The sequence below is a fragment of the Leptodactylus fuscus genome, chromosome 3 (genome assembly GCF_031893055.1).
Source record: "Leptodactylus fuscus isolate aLepFus1 chromosome 3, aLepFus1.hap2, whole genome shotgun sequence".
NCBI lineage: Eukaryota > Metazoa > Chordata > Amphibia > Anura > Leptodactylidae > Leptodactylus > Leptodactylus fuscus.
Window position 1 is genome coordinate 172,744,841 of NC_134267.1, and position 22,073 is coordinate 172,766,913.

Below are 22,073 nucleotides of genomic sequence, written 5' to 3' on the forward strand. Positions count from 1 at the left end.
TGGAGCGCCGGCAGAAATACACCGCTAACCACCCACCCACGCAAGCCTAGAACGCCAACATCGCTAAACTGCTGGCCCAGGAGAGGTTGGCGTTCCGGCTTGTTGAAACTCCCGCCTTCCCGGACCTGATGGCAACTGTGGCACCTCACTATGCCGTCCCTAGCCGTCACAACTTCTCCCGGTGTGGCGTCCCCGCCTTGCACCAGCACGTGTCACTCAACATCAGGTGGGCCCTTAGTTCCGCGCTTTGCTGCAAGGTCCACTTGACCACCGACACTTGGACAAGCGCCTGTGGTCAGGGATGCTGCTTATCTTTAAGGACAGGCAGGGGGAATGTGGTGGAGTCTGGTCCCGGGGTGCAAACTGAGGTACCTTATCTCCTCTCCCAGGCCAAAATTCATGGCAGGAGTAGACTGAAACCCTACGAGGCTGCAACCTCCACCCCAGCTACTAGTGGTAAACGCTAAAACACTGGTGTGGGGAGACGTCAGCAGGCGGTGCTGAAGCTCATCAGCTTGGGGGACAGACAGCACAGTGCCTCCGAGGTCAGGGATGCCATCCTGGCTGAGATGGCATTTTTTTTTCCCTGCTACACCTGGGGCCTGGCATTTTTACGCCTGTGATAATGGCTGGAACCTGGTAGCGGCTCTGGAGCTTGCCAGCCTCCAACACGTTCCATGTTTGGCCCACGTCTAACCTAGTGGTGCAAAGTTTTTTGAAAACATACCCAAATGTACCGAAGCTACTGTTGAAAATGCGGCAATTGTGCGCCCACTTTTGCAAGTGCACAGGAGTCGCTGCTAGCCTAAAAACACTCTAGCAAGGCCTACATCTGTCCAAACACAGGCTGTTGTCCGTCATTCACACACGCTGAAACCCTACAATACCATATCTTGAGCAGGGTGTGTGAGCTGCACAGACCTTTGATGGAGTTCCATCTACAAAACCCAAGGGTTCCTCAAAGTCAGCTCCCAAAGTTTCTGCACCATGAGTTTCCAGGGGTGGCAGAGTTATGGCTAGGGGCAGAGGCATGGATAGGGATGATGTCTAGGGGCAAAAGCAGTGTGGATGTGGAGGCAAGCTAAGCAGGAAAAACTGGGGGTACAAGGTAAGGCATGGACTGGGGTGATGTCTAGGGGCAAAAGCAGTGTGGATGTGGAGGCAAGCTAAGCAGGAAAAACTGGGGGTACAAGCTAAGGCATGGACTGGGGTGATGTCTAGGGGCAAAAGCAGTGTGGATGTGGAGGCAAGCTAAGCAGGAAAAACTGGGGGTACAAGCTAAGGCATGGACTGGGGTGATGTCTAGGGGCAAAAGCAGTGTGGATGTGGAGGCAAGCTAAGCAGGAAAAACTGGGGGTACAAGCTAAGGCATGGACTGGGGTGATGTCTAGGGGCAAAAGCAGTGTGGATGTGGAGGCAAGCTAAGCAGGAAAAACTGGGGTACAAGCTAAGGCATGGACTGGGGTGATGTCTAGGGGCAAAAGCAGTGTGGATGTGGAGGCAAGCTAAGCAGGAAAAACTGGGGGTACAAGCTAAGGCATGGACTGGGGTGATGTCTAGGGGCAAAAGCAGTGTGGATGTGGAGGCAAGCTAAGCAGGAAAAACTGGGGGTACAAGCTAAGGCATGGACTGGGGTGATGTCTAGGGGCAAAAGCAGTGTGGATGTGGAGGCAAGCTAAGCAGGAAAAACTGGGGGTACAAGCTAAGGCATGGACTGGGGTGATGTCTAGGGGCAAAAGCAGTGTGGATGTGGAGGCAAGCTAAGCAGGAAAAACTGGGGGTACAAGCTAAGGCATGGACTGGGGTGATGTCTAGGGGCAAAAGCAGTGTGGATGTGGAGGCAAGCAAAGCAGGGAAAATAGTGGCTAGAGGCAAAGGGATGTCCATAGGCAGCAAGGGCAAAGATGCAAAACTCTCCCCTGTTTCTTGAATTTTCCTAACTTGTCTCCCCACAAAACATTCCTGGGAGGAGGGCTGAAACACCACCCTCCTCCTCCTCCGCTGTTAGATTGACCCCAGCTACGAGCTGAAAACGCTGCAACACTGGTGTGGGGAGACGTCAGCAGGCTGGGCTGAAGCTCATCAGCTTGGGAGACGGACAGCACACTGCCTCTGAGGTCAGGGATGCCATCCTGGATGAGATGGCAATTTGTTTATCCCCGCTGCCCCTGGGGCCAGTCTTTTTTGTCTTGTTGGAGGGCTCTGGAGCTTGCCAGCCTCCAACACGTTCCATGCCTGGCCCACGTGTTCAATGTAGTGGTGCAATGATTTTTAAAAACATACCCCAAATTAGCTGAGCTAAGGGTGAAAGTGCGGCACTTGGACACCCACTTTCCCAAGTCTACAGTACCTGGAGCTAGCCGCAATACACTCCAGCAAGGCCTACATCTGCCTGAAGCACCTACTGTTGTGCGAGGTCACCACACGCTCTAACCCTAGATACCGTATGTTCAGCAGGGTGTGTGAGCAGCAGAGACCTTTGATGGAGTACCAGCTACAAAACCCAAGGGTTCCTCAGAGTCAGCTCCCTCACTTTCTGCACCATGAGTTTCCATGGGTGGCAGACTTACGGCTAGAGGCACAGGCATGGGTAGGGGTGATGTGTAGGGGCAAAAGCAGTGTGGATGTGGAGGCAAGCTAAGCAGCAAAAACTGGGGGTACAAGCAGCCGGTGGCATCATCACTGACAAGCACAGCTGTCTGTCAGCTGACAGGCTGACTTTCACCAAAATGAACAGACAATGGATAGACTCATCATATACATGTCAGTTACATGACAAATTTAGTGCAATTTGCAAGTCCAAGATGGGTTGGAGATCTGCAGAGAGGAATCTCACCACCTCTTGCGGGTGCCATCATTTGGAAGGCAAGCCCTGGGCTCAGTGGGTGAGAGCAAGCGCAGGATAATCGTCGTTTGGCCTGGCGGCCACTGCCTCTCCCACTGTTGACAGGGCTGGCGCTGCAGTCCAGACCAGCAGCCAGGACACCTCCACATCTGCCTCTGACACTTTGGGGAGTTCACCCTCATCCTCACCTTTTCCTGCCATTTCTCCTTTTGCCCGCGCCATCATGCGCCTCTTCCCAGCAACTCCCCATCTCCCAAGCCTTTCATTTCATGCTAAAGTACAACGCAACCCACCCGCATGCCCAAGGCTTCAATGGCCTCATCTCAAGAAATCTGGCCCAGGAGATGTTGGAATCCCGGCTGGGGGACACTCTGCCCTTTTTGGGCAGAGTGTCTACTGCGCCACCGCACTGTGCCGTCCACACCAGCACTTTCCCCCAAACATGAGGCGGTCCCTAAATTCAGCGCTTAGCCCTGAATGCGGACAGGGACGCTACCTTTCAATTTTGGCACAGTGGTTGAATGTAGTTGAGGCGTGGACCGGGTCGCAAAATGTGGTGGCCTGACTTGTCTCCCCACACAACATTCCTGGGAGGAGGGCTGAAACACCACCCTCCTCCGCTGTTAAATTGACCCCAGCTACGAGCTGGAAACGCTGCAACACTGGTGTGGGGAGACGTCAGCGGGCCGTGCTGAAGCTCATCAGCTTGGGGGCCAGACAGCACACTGCCTACAAAGTGAGTCATGCCATCCTCGATGAGACGGCAATGTGGTTTTTGCCACTGCACCTGGGCCCAGGCATGTTGTCATGTGTGATAATGGCCGTAACCTGGGATCGGCTCTGTAGCTTGGCAGCCTGCAACATATTCCATGCCTGGGCCACGTTTTTAACTCATTGCTGCTAATCTTTTGAAAAAGGTACCCCAATGTTCCTGAGCTACTGGTGAAAGTGTGGCGCTTGTGCGGATAGTTTTTAAAGTCTATAGTTGCCGCTGCTAGCCTCTATGCACTCCTACAACGCCTGTACCTGCTGGAACAACGGCTGTTGTGCGACGTCTCCACACTGCTGGCACTAAACATATCATGTGTTGAGCAGAGTGTGTGAGCAGCACAGACCTTTGATGTAGTTCCAACTCCAAAACCCTCGGGTTCTTCAAAGTCAACTCCCTCAGTTGCTCAACCATGAGTGGCCATGGGTGGCAGACTTATGTGAAATCCCATCCCATCCATTGCACTGGACACGAAACATTAGCATGCGCTCAGCACAACTTCGGATATGGCAGCTGCGTTAAGCAGGGTGCAGGGTACAACACAGACCAGGCCCGAGCACCAGGAACAGGTGTTAGAAATACTGCAGCATCCGCCATTTCCTTCCAATTTTGGGGTTTTGGACCCACCACCGACTTGTCTGGACCTAAGTGGGGATCATGAGACACAATTGCCATCAGGGCAAGCTGTGGTCATGTGCGGTTTGCAGTAAGGGGCCAGTGCGCAATTGGAAGAGGAGTTGGTGGATGACGAGGCCACCGACCCCACATGGACAGGGGTGATGTCTAGGGGCTAAAGCAGTGTAGATGTAGAGGGAAGCTAAATCAACAAAAAACCTGGGTAGAAGCAAAGGCATAAACTGGGGTGATGTTTAGGGGCTAAAGCAGTGTAGATGTGGAGGGAAGCTAATTCAACAAAAAAAAAAACAGGGTAGAAGCAAAGGCATAAACTGGGGTGATGTTTAGGGGCTAAAGCAGTGTAGATGTGGAGGGAAGCTAATTCAACAAAAAAAACAGGGTAGAAGCAAAGGCAAAAACTGGGGTGATGTTTAGGGGCTAAAGCAGTGTAGATGTGGAGGGAAGCTAATTCAACAAAAAAAAAACAGGGTAGAAACAAAGGCATAAACTGGGGTGATGTTTAGGGGTGAAAGCAGTGTAGATGTGGAGGGAAGCTAAGCAGCAAAAACAGTGGGTAGAAGCAAAGGCATGCAAAACTCTACCCTGTTGGAAGACTTATTCCTAGGTCTGGAACACGTTAATGGCCCCCCTGGACAAATTACTGCCACTCAGGGGCCTAGCGTCACCAGGAGGGACAAGTATAGGCGCATGTTGTGGGAATACCTGGCCGACACCAGCTCTGTCCTCTCCGATCCCTCTGTGCTCTACAGCCTACACTTATTTTCTCATCTTTTTTTCTGCACTGCACATCTCTTGCCTGCTTCCTTTGGAATCTTACAAGTGGTGGTCCACTTCCAAAGATGGTAATTTCACTAGACAGTGTAACGGGAGTAGCTGAGGGATCGCTGTCTTAACCACTTTTTGGCACAAAATTAACTTCCAAAGCCAAATATGGTGCAAGTATATGATGCAAGGACACCTACACACCTATCTCTGACACATTGGGGAGTTCACCCTCATGCGCCCTTTTGGCCTGCACCATCATGCGCCTCTTCCCAGCCACTCCACATTTCCCAAGCTTTTCATTGCAGGCAGAAGTACAACACAACCCACCCCCATGCCCAAGCCTTTAACAGCCTCATCGATAAACTGCTGGCCCTGGAGATGTTGGTGTTTGTTTATGCTTCTGGAGACCCAGGCCTTCCGTCAGCAGATGGCAGCTGGGGCACCTCCCTATGCTGGGCCTAGCCGTTACTACTTCTCTTGGTGTGCTGTCCCTGCCTTGCGCCTGCATGTGTCCCATAACATCAGTCGGGCCCAGAGCTCTGCGCTTTGCTGCAAGGTCCACTTGACCACCGACACATGGACAAGCGCCTGTGGTCAGGGATGCTGCAGTGCTTATCTTTAATGACAGGCAGGGTGAATGTGGTGGAGTCTGGTCCCCGGGTGCAAACTGGGGTGGCCTATCTCCTCTCCCAGGCCAAAATTCATGGCAGGAGTAGACTGAAACCCTACGATGCTGCAACCTCCACCCCAGCTACTAGCGGAAAACACTGTAACACTGGCGTGGGGAGATGTCAGCAGGCCGTGCTGAAACTGATCAGCTTAGGGGACAGACAGCACAGTGCCTCCGAGGTCAGGGATGCCATCCTGGCTGAGATGGCATTTTTTTTCCCTGCTACACCTGGGGCCTGGCATTTTTGCGCCTGTGATAATGGCTGGAACCTGGTAGCAGATCTGGAGCTTGCCAGACTCAAACACGGTCCACGCATGGCCCACGTTTTCCAACTTGTTGGTGCCATGTTTCTTTGAAACCTACACCATTGTGCCTGATATACAGGTCAAAGTGGGGCCATTTTCGTGAGAACTAGCCTCTGCTAGGCAGAAAACATTCAGAGCACACTCCTCTCATCTTCGCACCGTTGGCTGGCGGAGGAAGACTAGGGGGTTGGAGTGGCATCTGATGTCCCTGTCCCACACGAGGCTAGAGGGTGCACTTCAGTGCATCCCATTGCTTCACCACAAATGGTGTGAAGGGGAGTGGAAAATGGAGGAAATGGAGAGTGACCCTTACAGTTGGGGCCAGCAAAGGCATGCCAAGTAACACACTGGCACACATGGCTGACTTCATCTTGGGTTGCTTTTCAACACATATTTCACATCATGAAGAACAAATAATACTGGATTTTTACAAGCCTCGAACCCCGGTCTAGGTCTAATGTCTGTTCCTTTCTTATATTAGGGGAGAGGGAAAAAAAATTACTTCAGTGATACGTTTAGCGTACATAGACTGACTATTAATGTGTATCCCACTTAGTGTTGTTAGGGTTACACACCGTCACAACCTGGCTAAAGCTTCTATAGCTGTTAATAAAGTCAACATAACTTTACGGTATCCAAAAAGACAGCTGGTACCGACAGAGAGCAAGACAAATGTCAACCAAAGCTGTGAGCTCTGAACACCCACAGTGACTTTGGCGTCATCATCATTATAAGGGAGCGGGTGGTAATAAATAACTTGGCAGTGCCTAAAACCCAAAAAGCTTATACAACTATATTTACATTAAGATACACAAATGACACTTTTCAGTAGCATGTCATGAGACAAGCTGATAAGCTCTTCCTTTGTGCAGTGCTATTTGAAAGTTAAACGCTGCCTTTATTTTAATTCTGGAGAAGGTGCAGACATTAGATTTAGAACATGTTGTCTTCATTGTCCAAATCCTCTATATAGGTAACGTGTTTTTCGGGCCGAGCTGTCTGGGAACGAGCTGGTGCAGCACTGACAACCTGGGTGAATATGGAAAGAACCTGAGATGTAGGGTGAATGAATCCCCAAATTATTTGTGGAATTCCCAGTGAGACAATGGCACTATATACCAGTAGCAAAAATTGTGGGTGCACGTAACCCCAATATATTCTTTGAATTCCCAGTGAGACAATGGCACTATATACCAGTAGCAAAAATTGTGGGTGCACATAACCCCAATATATTCTTTGAATTCCCAGTGAGACAATGGCACTATATACCAGTAGCAAAAATTGTGGGTGCACGTAACCCCAATATATTCTTTGAATTCCCAGTGAGACAATGGCACTATATACCAGTAGCAAAAATTGTGGGTGCACATAACCCCCATATATTCTTTGAATTCCCAGTCAGACAATGGCACTATATACCAGTAGCAAAAATTGTGGGTGCACGTAACCCCAATATATTCTTTGAATTACCAGTCAGAAACTGGAACTATATAGCAGTAGCAAAAATTGTGGGTGCACATAACCCCCATATATTCTTTGAATTCCCAGTGAGACAATGGCACTATATACCAGTAGCAAAAATTGTGGGTGCACGTAACCCCAATATATTCTTTGAATTACCAGTCAGAAACTGGAACTATATAGCAGTAGCAAAAATTGTGGGTGCACGTAACCCCAATATATTCTTTGAATTACCAGTCAGAAACTGGAACTATATAGCAGTAGCAAAAATTGTGGGTGCACGTAACCCCCATATATTCTTTGAATTCCCAGTCAGACAATGGCACTATATAGCAGTAGCAAAAATTGTGGGTGCACGTAACCCCCATATATTCTTTGAATTCCCAGTCAGAAACTGGCACTATATACCAGTAGCAAAAATTGTGGGTGCACATAACCCCCATATATTCTTTGAATTCCCAGTGAGACAATGGCACTATATACCAGTAGCAAAAATTGTGGGTGCACGTAACCCCCATATATTCTTTGAATTCCCAGTGAGACAATGGCACTATATAGCAGTAGCAAAAATTGTGGGTGCACGTAACCCCCATATATTCTTTGAATTCCCAGTGAGACAATGGCACTATATAGCAGTAGCAAAAATTGTGGGTGCACGTAACCCCCATATATTCTTTGAATTCCCAGTGAGACAATGGCACTATATACCAGTAGCAAAAATTGTGGGTGCACGTAACCCCAATATATTCTTTGAATTCCCAGTGAGACAATGGCACTATATACCAGTAGCAAAAATTGTGGGTGCACGTAACCCCCATATATTCTTTGAATTCCCAGTGAGACAATGGCACTGTATAGCAGTAGCAAAAATTGTGGGTGCACGTAACCCCCATATATTCTTTGAATTCCCAGTGAGACAATGGCACTGTATAGCAGTAGCAAAAATTATGGGTGCACGTAACCCCAATATATTCTTTGAATTCCCAGTCAGACAATGGCACTATATACCAGTAGCAAAAATTGTGGGTGCACGTAACCCCAATATATTCTTTGAATTCCCAGTCAGACAATGGCACTATATACCAGTAGCAATAATTGTGGGTGCACATAACCCCCATATATTCTTTGAATTCCCAGTCAGACAATGGCACTATATACCAGTAGCAATAATTGTGGGTGCACATAACCCCCATATATTCTTTGAATTCCCAGTCAGACAATGGCACTATATACCAGTAGCAAAAATTGTGGGTGCACGTAACCCCAATATATTCTTTGAATTACCAGTCAGAAACTGGAACTACCGTATTTTTCGGACTATAAGACGCACCGGACCATAAGACGCACTAAGGTTTTAGAGGAGGAAAATAGGAAAAAAAATTTTGAAGCAAAAAATTTGTAAAATATTTAATAACAGAACATATTATTTCACCAATGTAAACAGAACTCAACAGCAGCATTAACAACCATTAGGGACTTTAAGCTTTAAGTATGGAAACTCTTCTAATCATCAGGGAACCATGTGATCCGCTGCTCCTTTACACAGCTCCAGTGCCAGCCAGCATCGGGCCAGCAGTCAGCAGTTCAGCATGTCCCGATGCTGGTGCTGAACAGCTCTGCTGGCCCGATAACGGAATAGTACCAATTTTTCCTCTGCTACAGCAGTCACCATACGAGAAAAATATTTTCATAAGTTTGTAGATCAGGGGTTTTTGGACACAGGGATTCCTAATGTGTTTGTGTTTCACAGTAATGTTTTTGTTTTATATGTATTCTAGGGATATGGGGGTGATTTGAATTTTTTTTTTATATATTTTTTTTCATAGCTATAAAAAAAATTTTTTTATATTTTATTTTCACCCACCTAGGGGGTTTGAACCTGCAATCATTTGATTGCAAGTCCCATAGACTGCAATACAACTGTATTGCAGTCTATGGGAGAGGCTCACTATATTATCGTACTATGAAGGCCCTTCCTGCAGAGCGTTTGCCATAGCTAACAGGTCTCCGCTGTACATGAGACCCGATAGCTATGGCAATCTCTCTGTGAGAGATAATGTCCCACAGAGAGTTAAAAAAGTGCCCATGATACCTGTACTAAGATGTCGGGTCTAAAAGATGGCCGGCGCTCCTGCAGAGCGGTTACCATAGCTAGCGTGTCTCCGCTGTACAGGAGACCCGATGGCTATTGCAATCCCTCTGTAAGAGCGGCCAGAAACTTTTACCTGTAATGCTGCAGGCCAGCTCCCGCAGAGCCGACCTGTTCCTGAGTTTCAGAGCCGCGTGGCACAGGAACAGGTCGGCTCTGCGGGAGCTGGCCTGCAGCATTACAGGTAAAAGTTTCTGGCCGCTCTTACAGAGGGATTGCAATAGCCATCGGGTCTCCTGTACAGCGGAGACACGCTAGCTATGGTAACCGCTCTGCAGGAGCGCCGGCCATCTTTTAGACCCGACATCTTAGTACAGGTATCATGGGCACTTTTTTAGCTCTCTGTGGGACATTATCTCTCACAGAGAGATTGCCATAGCTATCGGGTCTCATGTACAGCGGAGACCTGTTAGCTATGGCAAACGCTCTGCAGGATTCAGTACCACTCGCAGACAATTACCGTAACATACCTGCTTTCCTTCTAACTGACGGGACTAAACTGGCGCTGTGCTTGCCCCGCCCACTACATTCCCGCCCACTACATTCCTGCCCACTACATTCTAGCTCCGCTCATTCCTAGCACTACATTCGGACTATAAGACGCACCTACATTTTCCTCCCATATTTGGAGGAAAAAAAGTGCGTCTTATAGTCCGAAAAATACGGTATATAGCAGTAGCAAAAATTGTGGGTGCACATAACCCCCATATATTCTTTGAATTCCCAGTGAGACAATGGCACTATATACCAGTAGCAGAAATTGTGGGTGCACGTAACCCCAATATATTCTTTGAATTACCAGTCAGAAACTGGAACTATATAGCAGTAGCAAAAATTGTAGGTGCACGTAACCCCCATATATTCTTTGAATTCCCAGTCAGAAACTGGCACTATATACCAGTAGCAAAAATTGTGGGTGCACGTAACCCCCATATATTCTTTGAATTCCCAGTCAGACAGTGGCACTATATACCAGTAGCAAAAATAGTGGGTGTATATAGCCCCAATTCTATTGCTAGGGGACTTGCAGGGTATTTCTGAGGTGAAGGTGGGGGGGCACACCGTTGGAACGGGGATTTGGGGTGTATATATGGGGTATACGGGAATACACTGTCAGTGTGTTCCATTCAGGATCCTGGGAAAGCTGGGTTGCGGTGATTGAGCCCGTCAGTGCCACGTTACACTGACAAGCTTCTCCCTGGAATTGAAGTTATATGTAAGCCCAATATATTCTTTGAATTCCCAGTGAGACAATGGCACTATATGGCAGTAGCAAAAATAGTGGGTGTATATAGCCCCAATTCTATTGCTAGGGGACTTGCAGGGTATTTCTGGGGTGAAGGTGGAGGGGGCACACCGTTGGAACGGGTATCGGGGGTATATATCGGGTATACGGGAATACACTGACAGTGTATTCCATTCAGGATCCTGGGAAAGCTGGGTTGCGGCGATTGAGCCCGTCAGTGCCACGTTACACTGACAAGCTTCTCCCTGGAATTTAGCTCTTACAAGAGCTGTTGTGGTTGTCTTCTCCTTCCTATCCTAGCCTGTCCCTGCCTACCCAGAATCTAAGCCCTAGCTAACTGGAAGGAAACCTCCGTCCCCGGTGAATTGCAAGCTCAGAATGACGCGAAGCTGGGCGTCGCTGTTCTTTTAAATTAGGGGTCACATGTTTTCGGCAGCCAATGGGTTTTGCCTACTTTTTTCAACGTCACCGGTGTCGTAGTTCCTGTCCCACCTACCCTGCGCTGTTATTGGAGCAAAAAAGGCGCCAGGGAAGGTGGGAGGGGAATCGAGTAATGGCGCACTTTACCACGCGGTGTTCGATTCGAACATGTCGAACAGCCTAATATCCGATCGAACATGAGTTCGATAGAACACTGTTCGCTCATCTCTAGTTAAGAACAATGAGTGGATGTGGTAGCGTTATTTTTTTTATTTTTTTTATTTTTTACGCTTTCCCCTTCAGCACATATTAGGGGTCTGTTTGAGATGTCTGAATGTTAGTAGAAGTGTTTAGAGGCTTGCCTTCCCAGCCAGTAGGCATTGTTACAGTAATGGAAAAGTGACTCTTGAGAATCAGGTTTCTGATTCATTTCTGGTGAAATCTCACTTTCCTAATGAAATGTGTCTTTCCGTAGGGTCAAGATCTATACTAAAGCAGATGGCAAGGTTTGCATTCACCCCAAATCGGTCAACGTAGAAGAGAAGGAATTTCATCACCAGTGGCTGGTCTATCATCTAAAAATGAAAACTAGCAATGTAAGTAATATATTGAACAGACAATGTGTAACATATACCTGTGGAATGATATATTAAAACTGCGAAGCAGTGCTGAGAAATACAGTACAGACCAAAAGTTTGGACACACCTTCTCATTCAAAGAGTTTTCTGTATTTTCATGACTGTGAAAATTGTAGATTCACACTGAAGGCATCAAAACTATGAATTAACACTTATATACTTAACAAAAAGTGTGACACAACTGAATATATGTCTTATATTCTAGGTTCTTCAAAGTAGCCACCTTTTGCTTTGATTACTGCTTTGAACACTCTTGGCATTCTCTTGATGAGCTTCAAGAGGTAGTCACCTGAAATGGTTTTCACTTCACAGTTGTGCCCTGTCAGGTTTAATAAGTGGGATTTCTTGCCTTATAAATGGGTGGGGACCATCAGTTGTGTTGTGCAGAAGTCAGGTGGATACACAGCTGATAGTCCTACTGAATAGACTGTTAGAATTTGTAGTATAGCAAGAATAAAGCAGTAAAGAAAAATGAGGGGCAATCATTACTTTAAGAAATGAAGGTCAGTCAGCCAGAAAAACTGGGAAAACTTTGAAAGTGCAGTTGCAAAAAATCATCAAGCGCTACAAAGAAAGGAAAGGAACCTCCCACGCTCGTATACAAGACTTCTCCCGAGCTGCACCACTTCTCTGGAATTCTCTACCCCGGACAATCAGATTAACTCCCAATTTCTACAGTTTCAAACGCAAACTAAAGATACATCTTTTCAGACAGACGTATCACAATTTCTAACGTAAACCCTTCCGTACTATAATTAGAATCCCCAAAATTTAACCTTCCTCTGTCCCCGCTCCCACATTACCCCACATGATATGATGTCTTTTCAGGCTAACTTTATATGTCCAAGCTCCATCCACATGTTACAGGACACCACTAGTGACGGCTCATAAAGTTTTGTTTGTGTAATGACAGTCACCTCTATTACAAAAGGGTCTGACCTCTGTATAAGCAATGCCGCTAGAGATGAGCGAACAGTGTTCTATCGAACACATGTTCGATCGGATATCAGGGTGTTCGCCATGTTCGAATCGAATCAAACACCGCGTGGTAAAGTGCGCCAAAATTCGATTCCCCTCCCACCTTCCCTGGCGCCTTTTTTGCACCAATAACAGCGCAGGGGAGGTGGGACAGGAACTACGACACCGGGGGCATTGAAAAAAATTGGAAAAAGTCATTGGCTGCCGAAATCAGGTGACCTCCATTTTAGACGAATAGTGGATTTCAAATCCGGGTCATATGAGAATGTGAACTTTGTGACTATGAGACAGGGATAGCTGTACAGGCAGGGATAGCTAGGGATAACCTTTATTTAGGGGGGAATGTTATTAAAAATAACTTTTTGGGGCTCTATCGGGTGTGTAATTGTGATTTTTGTGAGATAAACTTTTTCCCATAGGGATGCATTGGCCAGCGCTGATTGGCCGAATTCCGTACTCTGGCCAATCAGTGCTGGCCAATGCATTCTATTAGCTTGATGAAGCAGAGTGTGCACAAGGGTTCAAGCGCACCCTCGGCTCTGATGTAGCAGAGCCGAGGCTGCACAAGGGTTCAAGCGCACCCTCGGCTCTGATGTAGGAGAGCCGAGGGTGCACTTGAACCCTTGTGCACCCTCAGCTCTGCTACATCAGAGCCGAGGGTGCGCTTAAACCCTTGTGCACACTCTGCTTCATCAAGCTAATAGAATGCATTGGCCAGCGCTGATTGGCCAATGTATTCTATTAGCCTGATGAAGTAGAGCTGAATGTGTGTGCTAAGCACACACATTCAGCTCTACTTCATCGGGCTAATAGAATGCATTGGCCAGCGCTGATTGGCCAGAGTACGGAACTCGACCAATCAGCGCTGGCTCTGCTGGAGGAGGCGGAGTCTAAGATCGCTCCACACCAGTCTCCATTCAGGTCCGACCTTAGACTCCGCCTCCTCCGGCAGAGCCAGCGCTGATTGGCCGAAGGCTGGCCAATGCATTCCTATGCGAATGCAGAGACTTAGCAGTGCTGAGTCAGTTTTGCTCAACTACACATCTGATGCACACTCGGCACTGCTACATCAGATGTAGCAATCTGATGTAGCAGAGCCGAGGGTGCACTAGAACCCCTGTGCAAACTCAGTTCACGCTAATAGAATGCATTGGCCAGCGCTGATTGGCCAATGCATTCTATTAGCCCGATGAAGTAGAGCTGAATGTGTGTGCTAAGCACACACATTCAGCACTGCTTCATCAAGCCAATACAATGCATTAGCCAGTGCTGATTGGCCAGAGTACGGAATTCGGCCAATCAGCGCTGGCTCTGCTGGAGGAGGCGGAGTCTAAGGTCGGACCTGAATGGAGACTGGTGTGGAGCGATCTTAGACTCCGCCTCCTCCAGCAGAGCCAGCGCTGATTGGCCGAATTCCGTACTCTGGCCAATCAGCACTGGCTAATGCATTGTATTGGCGTGATGAAGCAGTGCTGAATGTGTGTGCTTAGCACACACATTCAGCTCTACTTCATCGGGCTAATAGAATGCATTGGCCAATCAGCGCTGGCCAATGCATTCTATTAGCGTGAACTGAGTTTGCACAGGGGTTCTAGTGCACCCTCGGCTCTGCTACATCAGATTGCTACATCTGATGTAGCAGTGCCGAGTGTGCATCAGATGTGTAGTTGAGCAAAACTGACTCAGCACTGCTAAGTCTCTGCATTCGCATAGGAATGCATTGGCCAGCCTTCGGCCAATCAGCGCTGGCTCTGCCGGAGGAGGCGGAGTCTAAGGTCGGACCTGAATGGAGACTGGTGTGGAGCGATCTTAGACTCCGCCTCCTCCAGCAGAGCCAGCGCTGATTGGTCGAGTTCCGTACTCTGGCCAATCAGCACTGGCCAATGCATTTCTATGGGGAAAAGTTAGCTTGCGAAAATCGCAAACTGACAGGGATTTCCATGAAATAAAGTGACTTTTATGCCCCCAGACATGCTTCCCCTGCTGTCCCAGTGTCATTCCAGGGTGTTGGTATCATTTCCTGGGGTGTCATAGTGGACTTGGTGACCCTCCAGACACGAATTTGGGTTTCCCCCTTAACGAGTTTATGTTCCCCATAGACTATAATGGGGTTCGAAACCCATTCGAACACTCGAACAGTGAGAGGCTGTTCGAATCGAATTTCGAACCTCGAACATTTTAGTGTTCGCTCATCTCTAAATGCCGCCCCTGCTACCTCTTGTGTCACCCCCTCTAGCTCATAGATGGTAAGCTCTTGCGAGCAGGGCCCTCAGTCCCATTTTGTGAAATGACGTTCTTTGTTATGTATCTGTCTGTACTTGAACCCTACAAATTGTACAGTGGGGCAGAATATGTTGGTGCTATATAAATACAATTTATTATTATTAATAAGTATATAATTCCACATGTGTTAATTCATAGTTCTGATGCCTTCAGTGTGAATCTACAACTTTCATAGTCATGGAATACAGAAAACTCTTTGAATGAGAAGGCGTGTCCAAACTTTTGGTCTATAATGTATATAGTGCAACATAAGGGAACGTATTAGTTTTGTCTAGTGTGCTTTGGAAAATTCATGGTATTCTTTTTCTTCAGTTGGGTCATGTGATCTCATACTGACCTATGGAGAATAAGACCCCTGTCAGCTGGTCAAAAGTGACACCAGAACTTTCTGAAACTGCATGGACAGTTCTTTGTAGGCTCTCCCAAGGGGGGAGGGGGTCACAAGAAACCCAAGATGACGACTTTACCTTTAATAAGTGTTACTTACCCCTCTCTGTCCAGATTTACCTGTACGACTGCACCGAGGTGTCTCCATATTCCCTGCTTTTCTTTGGAGGAGATATTTCCATTCAGAAGGACCAAGACCAGGACACTATTGCAGTTGATGAATGGATTGTGTTCCAGTCGCCAGCTCGTATTGCTTACTTAGTTAAGGTAATTGTGGAATAACTATGTACATGCTACCCTTAGCAATAATGGGATTCTGTTCTAGACTTCATCTCCAACCTATACAGAAAGTAGAATAGAACATGAGCTTTATTTAATAAAACAGGAAAACTCCTTTATAGCTGAACTTCAGATGCAAGATTAAAATTCAGCTTTTGTATCATCCGTATGACAGAAGGTAACTGATGGTTATCTGTTCTACCATCCAACAATTCTGTTTTGTTTTTTTTGTTTTTCCTGTGCATGCTCAGAATGCAGAACAATAAAATGGACGTATAATAGTGAACACTAAATGGATCAGTTTAAAAAAACAAAAAAAAAAAACAAACAGCTGACACTTTAACATCAGTTCGTGTCCGTTAGAATAGGCGGTTTACGTGTTTTTTTTGTTGTTTTTTTTTTTTGGAACCTGAACGTATCATAACAGATTTCCAGTAGTGTGAGCTCCCCCTACTTGTCTCTTGGTTCAACATATACCAATATATGTGTCATAAAATGACCAGCTTTAAGAAACCAAACAAAACCAGAAAACCATGTTGTTGCAGTAGCCTGTCACACGTCCATATGGCCACCTAGCGGTTAGTTGCGATGTTACAGTCTGTCAAGAGTTTTGCAAAATTGTCACAGTATTGTGTTGAATTTCTTTAATGAGCCAAAGTAATAGTGCAGACATGGACCACTTGGCAGACAGTGTATGAAATCCTACAAGTGCATTTCTTGTACTGCTTTCTGGATAGATCATTATAACACTATACGGCCTTTAGAGGACAGTAGAAGAATCACCAAATTACACCATTTGGGTAAGGTTTATAAGAAACTAGTAGAATACCTGCGGCTTTGCTCACGGAACATATGTTAAATTGTTGGTTATGCTAAAGTAAAATTTTCAGGGTCACACTGAAATTGCCATTTTCAGAGCTACAGTAAATCTTTTTTTCCACTTTAAATTTTTGTTATTTTGGCATTTTACTAATTTGTTGTAACGTTGATGTGAACAACTTTTTTTTCGTTTCAACATTTTTATTGATTTTATATATTAAATTTAATACATATTTATGTATTATAAACTTTTTTTTTTTTTTTTTTTATCAAAAATTTAAATTTATGCACCTTACACAAACATATAAAACATTTACTCCTGGGGTGTAACTACCAGGGTAGCAGCAGTAGCGGCTGCCACAGGGCTTGGGACATTAGGGGACCCGGTGACAGCCATTACCGCTGTGTTGCTTGTTTTTTTTTTGTTTTTTTTTTTTTAAAAATAGGCCGTTAATGGCTGGAGTCACTCCAGACGGTAACGGGAGCTATTTACTTACTGATCAGTAAGTGACACTGCGGACCCCACAAACAGTATTATTATACTCAAGGGTCTGAAAAGACACCACCCCGAGTATAGTGACTGGAGGCCCAGGAGAGGTAAGGGAACATAAAAAAAAACCTGTTACTTACCTCTCCGGGCAGGCTTTGGGCCTACTTGTGTGACGTCCCTGACTTCACATGACTGGGGCCTGCGTCCTTTGTGTTGCGACACAGGCCCCCAGGTCATGTGACGTCCCGGACGTCATTGAAGATGGCCACCATCAGCGGGAACTACAGCGAAGCCAGGTAAGTAAGTGTGTTTTTTTTATGTTTGTATGCCTCCTGGGTCTCCGATTATTATACTCTGGGTTCTGAAAAGCCCCCAGAGTATAATAATTGTTCATGGGTGTCCACAGTGGGGCATAATGCTGGGTGAATGGGCCACAATGGGGCATAACCCTAGGTGAAGGGGCCAAAATGGGGCATAATGCTGGGTGAAGGAGCCACTATGGGGTATAATAGTGTATGCAGTGGCCACTATGGGATATAATACTGTGTGCAGGGACCACTATGGGGTATAATAGTGTGCGCAGGAATGCGGGCAGGCAGGTCGTTTTGCGTCTTCAGTGTCAGGGAAGGGGGCCAAAAGTTTGCCACAGGGCCCCATCATTCCTAGTTATGACACTGATTTACACCCAATTAACAACATACTGCAATCCCTTCCCCCCTCCCTCCAGTGAAATTTATAAGTAGTTCATGTACAAAAGAGTAAAATTGGTTTCCAGTTACACAACTATCTATTGTAGTGCTTCAGTGATGAAAGCTCCCGGTATAGTAAGCAATACTGACAATCTTACTATCAGGCAGTTTTCACCTGACCAATATTGCTGCTTACACACTACAGTAACACTACAGTCTCCGGGCCGTGAATTCTATCTCTCTATAGACTTCTATGGAGCTGCATAATTCACAGCTTTGTGCACAAAGAAGTCCATGGAACCGCCAAATCCATGGCCTGGAGGCCTGTGAAAAATACTGCAGTGTGCAAGCAGCCAGTAAGGATACCAAGACATGTTTATTCAGTGTATGTGTGCATGTACATGTTTGTGATCCATGTTTATGTATGTGTGTATGTATGGTCCGTGTATGTGTGTGCGCGATCAATGTGCATGTATGCGTGTGTGCATGCACATGTGTGCTCCATATATATTTTATATATATATATATATATATATATATATATATATATATATATATATATATATGCGTGCGAGCATGCACGTGTGTGGTCCGTGTATATGTAATGCGTGTGTATGCACATGTGTGATCCATGTGTGTGTGTGCATGCACGTGTGTGGTCCTTGTATGTGCGCGTGTGATCCATGTGTTTCTGCATGCACAGAGCAAGTGTCCATGTGTGCGATAGTTGTGTGTGAGTATGCATGAGCTCTTTTCGTCCGTGTGTGTGGTGTGTGCATGTGGTGTTTGTTTTGTGTGTGTCTACAGTGGTCTGGTGTTTGTCGGTTGGTGTATGTGTGCTGTCTGTGTGATGTTTATATGGTGTTTGTGAAATGTTTGTGTGTGGTGGTGCGGCCCCTTTAGCAGCGACTCTTTGGCGCTGTCGCTATAATCCGTCCCTGGCAGTCACAACTGTTGTTTTCCCCTCAGTTCTTTCACTTTTCCCCATTATATGTATAGGGCCTAAATTTAGGGGCCCCAATCTCATGATGAGGGGACGCTAGCGAGATGTAACATTCGCAGTATTCTGTTCCTGTGGGCAGAGAGGGGGCGTGCCAAATTTCAGCCAAATGGGGCGAGAACTGTAAATTTGTATAGAGCAGACTACTACAGAATTTGAGTTTTATGTTGCAGTCCGTGAGGCATAAGCTGAATTTTTTAAAAACTAATATTTATATGATAACTGAATATTTTTTGGGAATGGATAACAATTATTTTCCAGTAAATACTAATTCATGTCTTCTATCTATTGAAGGATTTAAAGACTGAGTTAGATGCACTTTTAAAGGAGAAAATTGAAAACCCTGAGCCCGTGGATTGGAATGAGACCAAATCTAGAGACTGTGCTGTCCTCTCAGCTATCATTGATCTGATCACCACACAGGAGAGTGGAGAAGCCAAGAACTTTGACCCCACATTTCCAAGGCGCCTATCATAGGTGATACTGTGCTGGCTGTACTGCTGCACATAGGACTTTGCCTTTGTATTTTTATGAACCAGTAAGTGTACATGAGACCGCTGCTGAACCGTAGTGGATTTCTACTTTTACAGGCATGGCCGTTGTTGGCTTCTGTTACTTACCTTTAATATGTTCTCCTTCACTATGGAAAAGTTCAAACAGGATTTCCAGCAAGAATTGGGCCGTTGTTAAATACGGAGAGGCCAGGCAAGGTGTGATTTGTCTGCCAGACTCGTTTTTGTTTTTTTGTTAATATATTATATAGGTTATGATGCTTTTTTTAAGCATTGTTCTATAGGCACTGATCCTTAATATTTGTACGTTCAGGTTTCTGAGCCAGTATGATATTTATGTTCGTAATGAAATGTTCTGCCTGTTCTGATGCTTTGCAAGTACTCTGTATTGGTAAATAACAAGTTAATCTAGTAGGGTTTAGTTTTTTTATCTGTGATACTAGGAGTCCCTTCTTTCCCATTCAAGGACTCCTCTTCATAGATAACTATATTGCCTTATCATCACATCATCGGTGGGAGTCCAACGTATGAGACCCTCTCCTATCTTGAGCGTATTGCTGACACCCCTTAAGCACCCTGTGCAGGAGACATGCATGCCTTCACTATAATTCCTTGCACAGCTGAGTCCAAGGAAAAGAACAGTTAAGGGTCCACCATGCTAACAAGCACTGCATTACCTTTCATCCTTGCCAAGAAACTCTATGTGGGGAGATTGATTCTAGTATATTAGTTATGTCATGCTAGGAGTCCCTTCTTTCCCATGCAGAGACTCCTCATCATAGATAACTATATTGCTAGGGGGCATAGAGTTTTAGGGTGATAAATCTGGACTGAGTTTCACAGCCGAAACTTGATCTTGTCAAAGAGGTTGTACCAAAATAAGAATAACAGAGCTGTTCTCTACCAGAAATGGCTCCACATCTGGCCATAGGTTGTGTCTGGTATTGCAGGTAAACTTTCTTGAAGGTGAATAGTGCTGAGCTACCAGACACTATACGGTACAGTGTTGTTTCTAAGAAAAAGCTAAGCTTTCTTTTGTATCCAGGTACAACCCCTGAAAGTGAAAAGATTGATAACTTGTTTTTGTGAACAAAACAGCTCAGACCCTTTTCTTATTGTGCAGATTTCTGTTCCTGGAAGTCTGGCACAATATTTCATGATTTTATTCAGGTTTTCCATTAATAGAAACTCTTGAGTGGTAACAAGAGGGATTAAGCATCGGAAAGAGACCTTCCATTCTGTATATAAGTGCACTCACCACTGAGATCTCGTGGATCTGTGACATATCACAAGATTATCCTGACTTAAAAACCTCTTAAGAGATATATGGTACATGAGTGCTTTATTTTGCCTTGATGGGACAATTACATTGCATTCAGTGTTCTGAAGAAAATTTTCCGTCTGGAGCTCTGGCTGGTAAATGTCCATTATAGAACCGTGTGAAGATTAGAGGACTGGCTAGAAGTAATTCCCTCATTTATTATCTGTGGAATCACAATTAGGAGATTCTAGTTTACCTTATGGTAGTCTTCTGTCATATTCATTGTAGTAGGCTCCTTAGTAGGCCTTTCGAATAGCGCGCACCCATACGAATGAATGCGGCTGGCACGCAAGGGGTTAAGCGGCCGGACAACCGGCAAAGTCTGCGTGCCGGGTGCTTCCATTCATTTGTATGGGTGCTTGCTATTTGAAACGGCTGTTTCGAATAGTACTTGCTCATCTCCACTCCTTAGAAGTCCCTGCTGTATTATTAGAATTACCCTCATACCCAGAGCAAAGCCATCATATCATAAATGACAGGTATTCAGCTGGATCCAGAGATCTATTCTGTCCCTCAGCATTTCATATACTGAGCTTGTACTATTCTACAGTAGTTAGGTGAACATACAACAGTCACGTACAGGGGGTGCATTTGCGTCTCTTCATTTATTCAATAAATGAAAGTTTATAAGTTACATAACAATAGAAAGTTAATTTATCTAGTTAAAAAAATACTGAACATACAGTAGGTTATATAAGGACAGTTAGAGGGGCTGTTTTGCTAAACAAATTGATGTTGTAGCACTATTATATGTGGATACAAAGAAAAACATGGAGGCGATACCACTTCAGCTTGTCTTTGTCAAAAATCTAATGGTTGGACTAAATGGTAAAATGAAATATCTGACCAGGCGCAATAACGGTGGATCAGCACTTTCCTAACACTTCTGCCAGTGGATCTGTCCACATAATATTGCCCTATAACAGCAGCATAATACATTGACAGGACTGGGCTATGAGTAGCCAAAACACTGCAGAATTTGTGCTGTTTGGCTATTGTAAGTGATCCTAGGTTACACCGGGCAGATAATTTGAGTCTGATGTAGCTCTCCCTACAGCTGGCTATTGACAGGTCACAGGTTTGTGCATATAGCGGTCTTTCAATCACTGACCGGTGGGGGGGGCTTGGCTACTCGTGATACCCCAAACTCAAACTATATGTCTGGTAGATTCATTCAGTGCTCACAAGAGCCAAATGACACATTTTTGTTAGGATTTGCTTCTAGCAGTACAGACTTGTATTTGTGATCTCCTGCCATTTCAAGGGACGGCATATTCAGCTAATAAATACACTGTATGAAAAGCTGCACAAAGATAGTTATAGCATGAGGAGGTGTGGTGAGGGTTAAATGGTAATACAAGATAATACAATTCAACATGCTATGTTTTCTGTATTCAATAAATACATATTT

The 22,073-nt window shown here is 45.6% G+C and overlaps 1 protein-coding gene across 1 annotated transcript in view; it reads left to right on the forward strand.

Moving 5' to 3' along the window:
* Window positions 1–22,036, forward strand: part of DHX36 (DEAH-box helicase 36) — a 48,525-nt gene extending 26,489 nt beyond the window's left edge. Inside the window, exons 23-25 of the mRNA XM_075268770.1 lie at window positions 11,742–11,862; window positions 15,667–15,819; window positions 19,124–22,036. Coding sequence (XP_075124871.1) covers window positions 11,742–11,862; window positions 15,667–15,819; window positions 19,124–19,306 — 457 coding nt within the window. The 3' untranslated portion in view covers window positions 19,307–22,036. The remainder of the gene's footprint in view (window positions 1–11,741; window positions 11,863–15,666; window positions 15,820–19,123) is intronic.
* The last annotated feature ends 37 nt before the right edge of the window (window positions 22,037–22,073 follow it).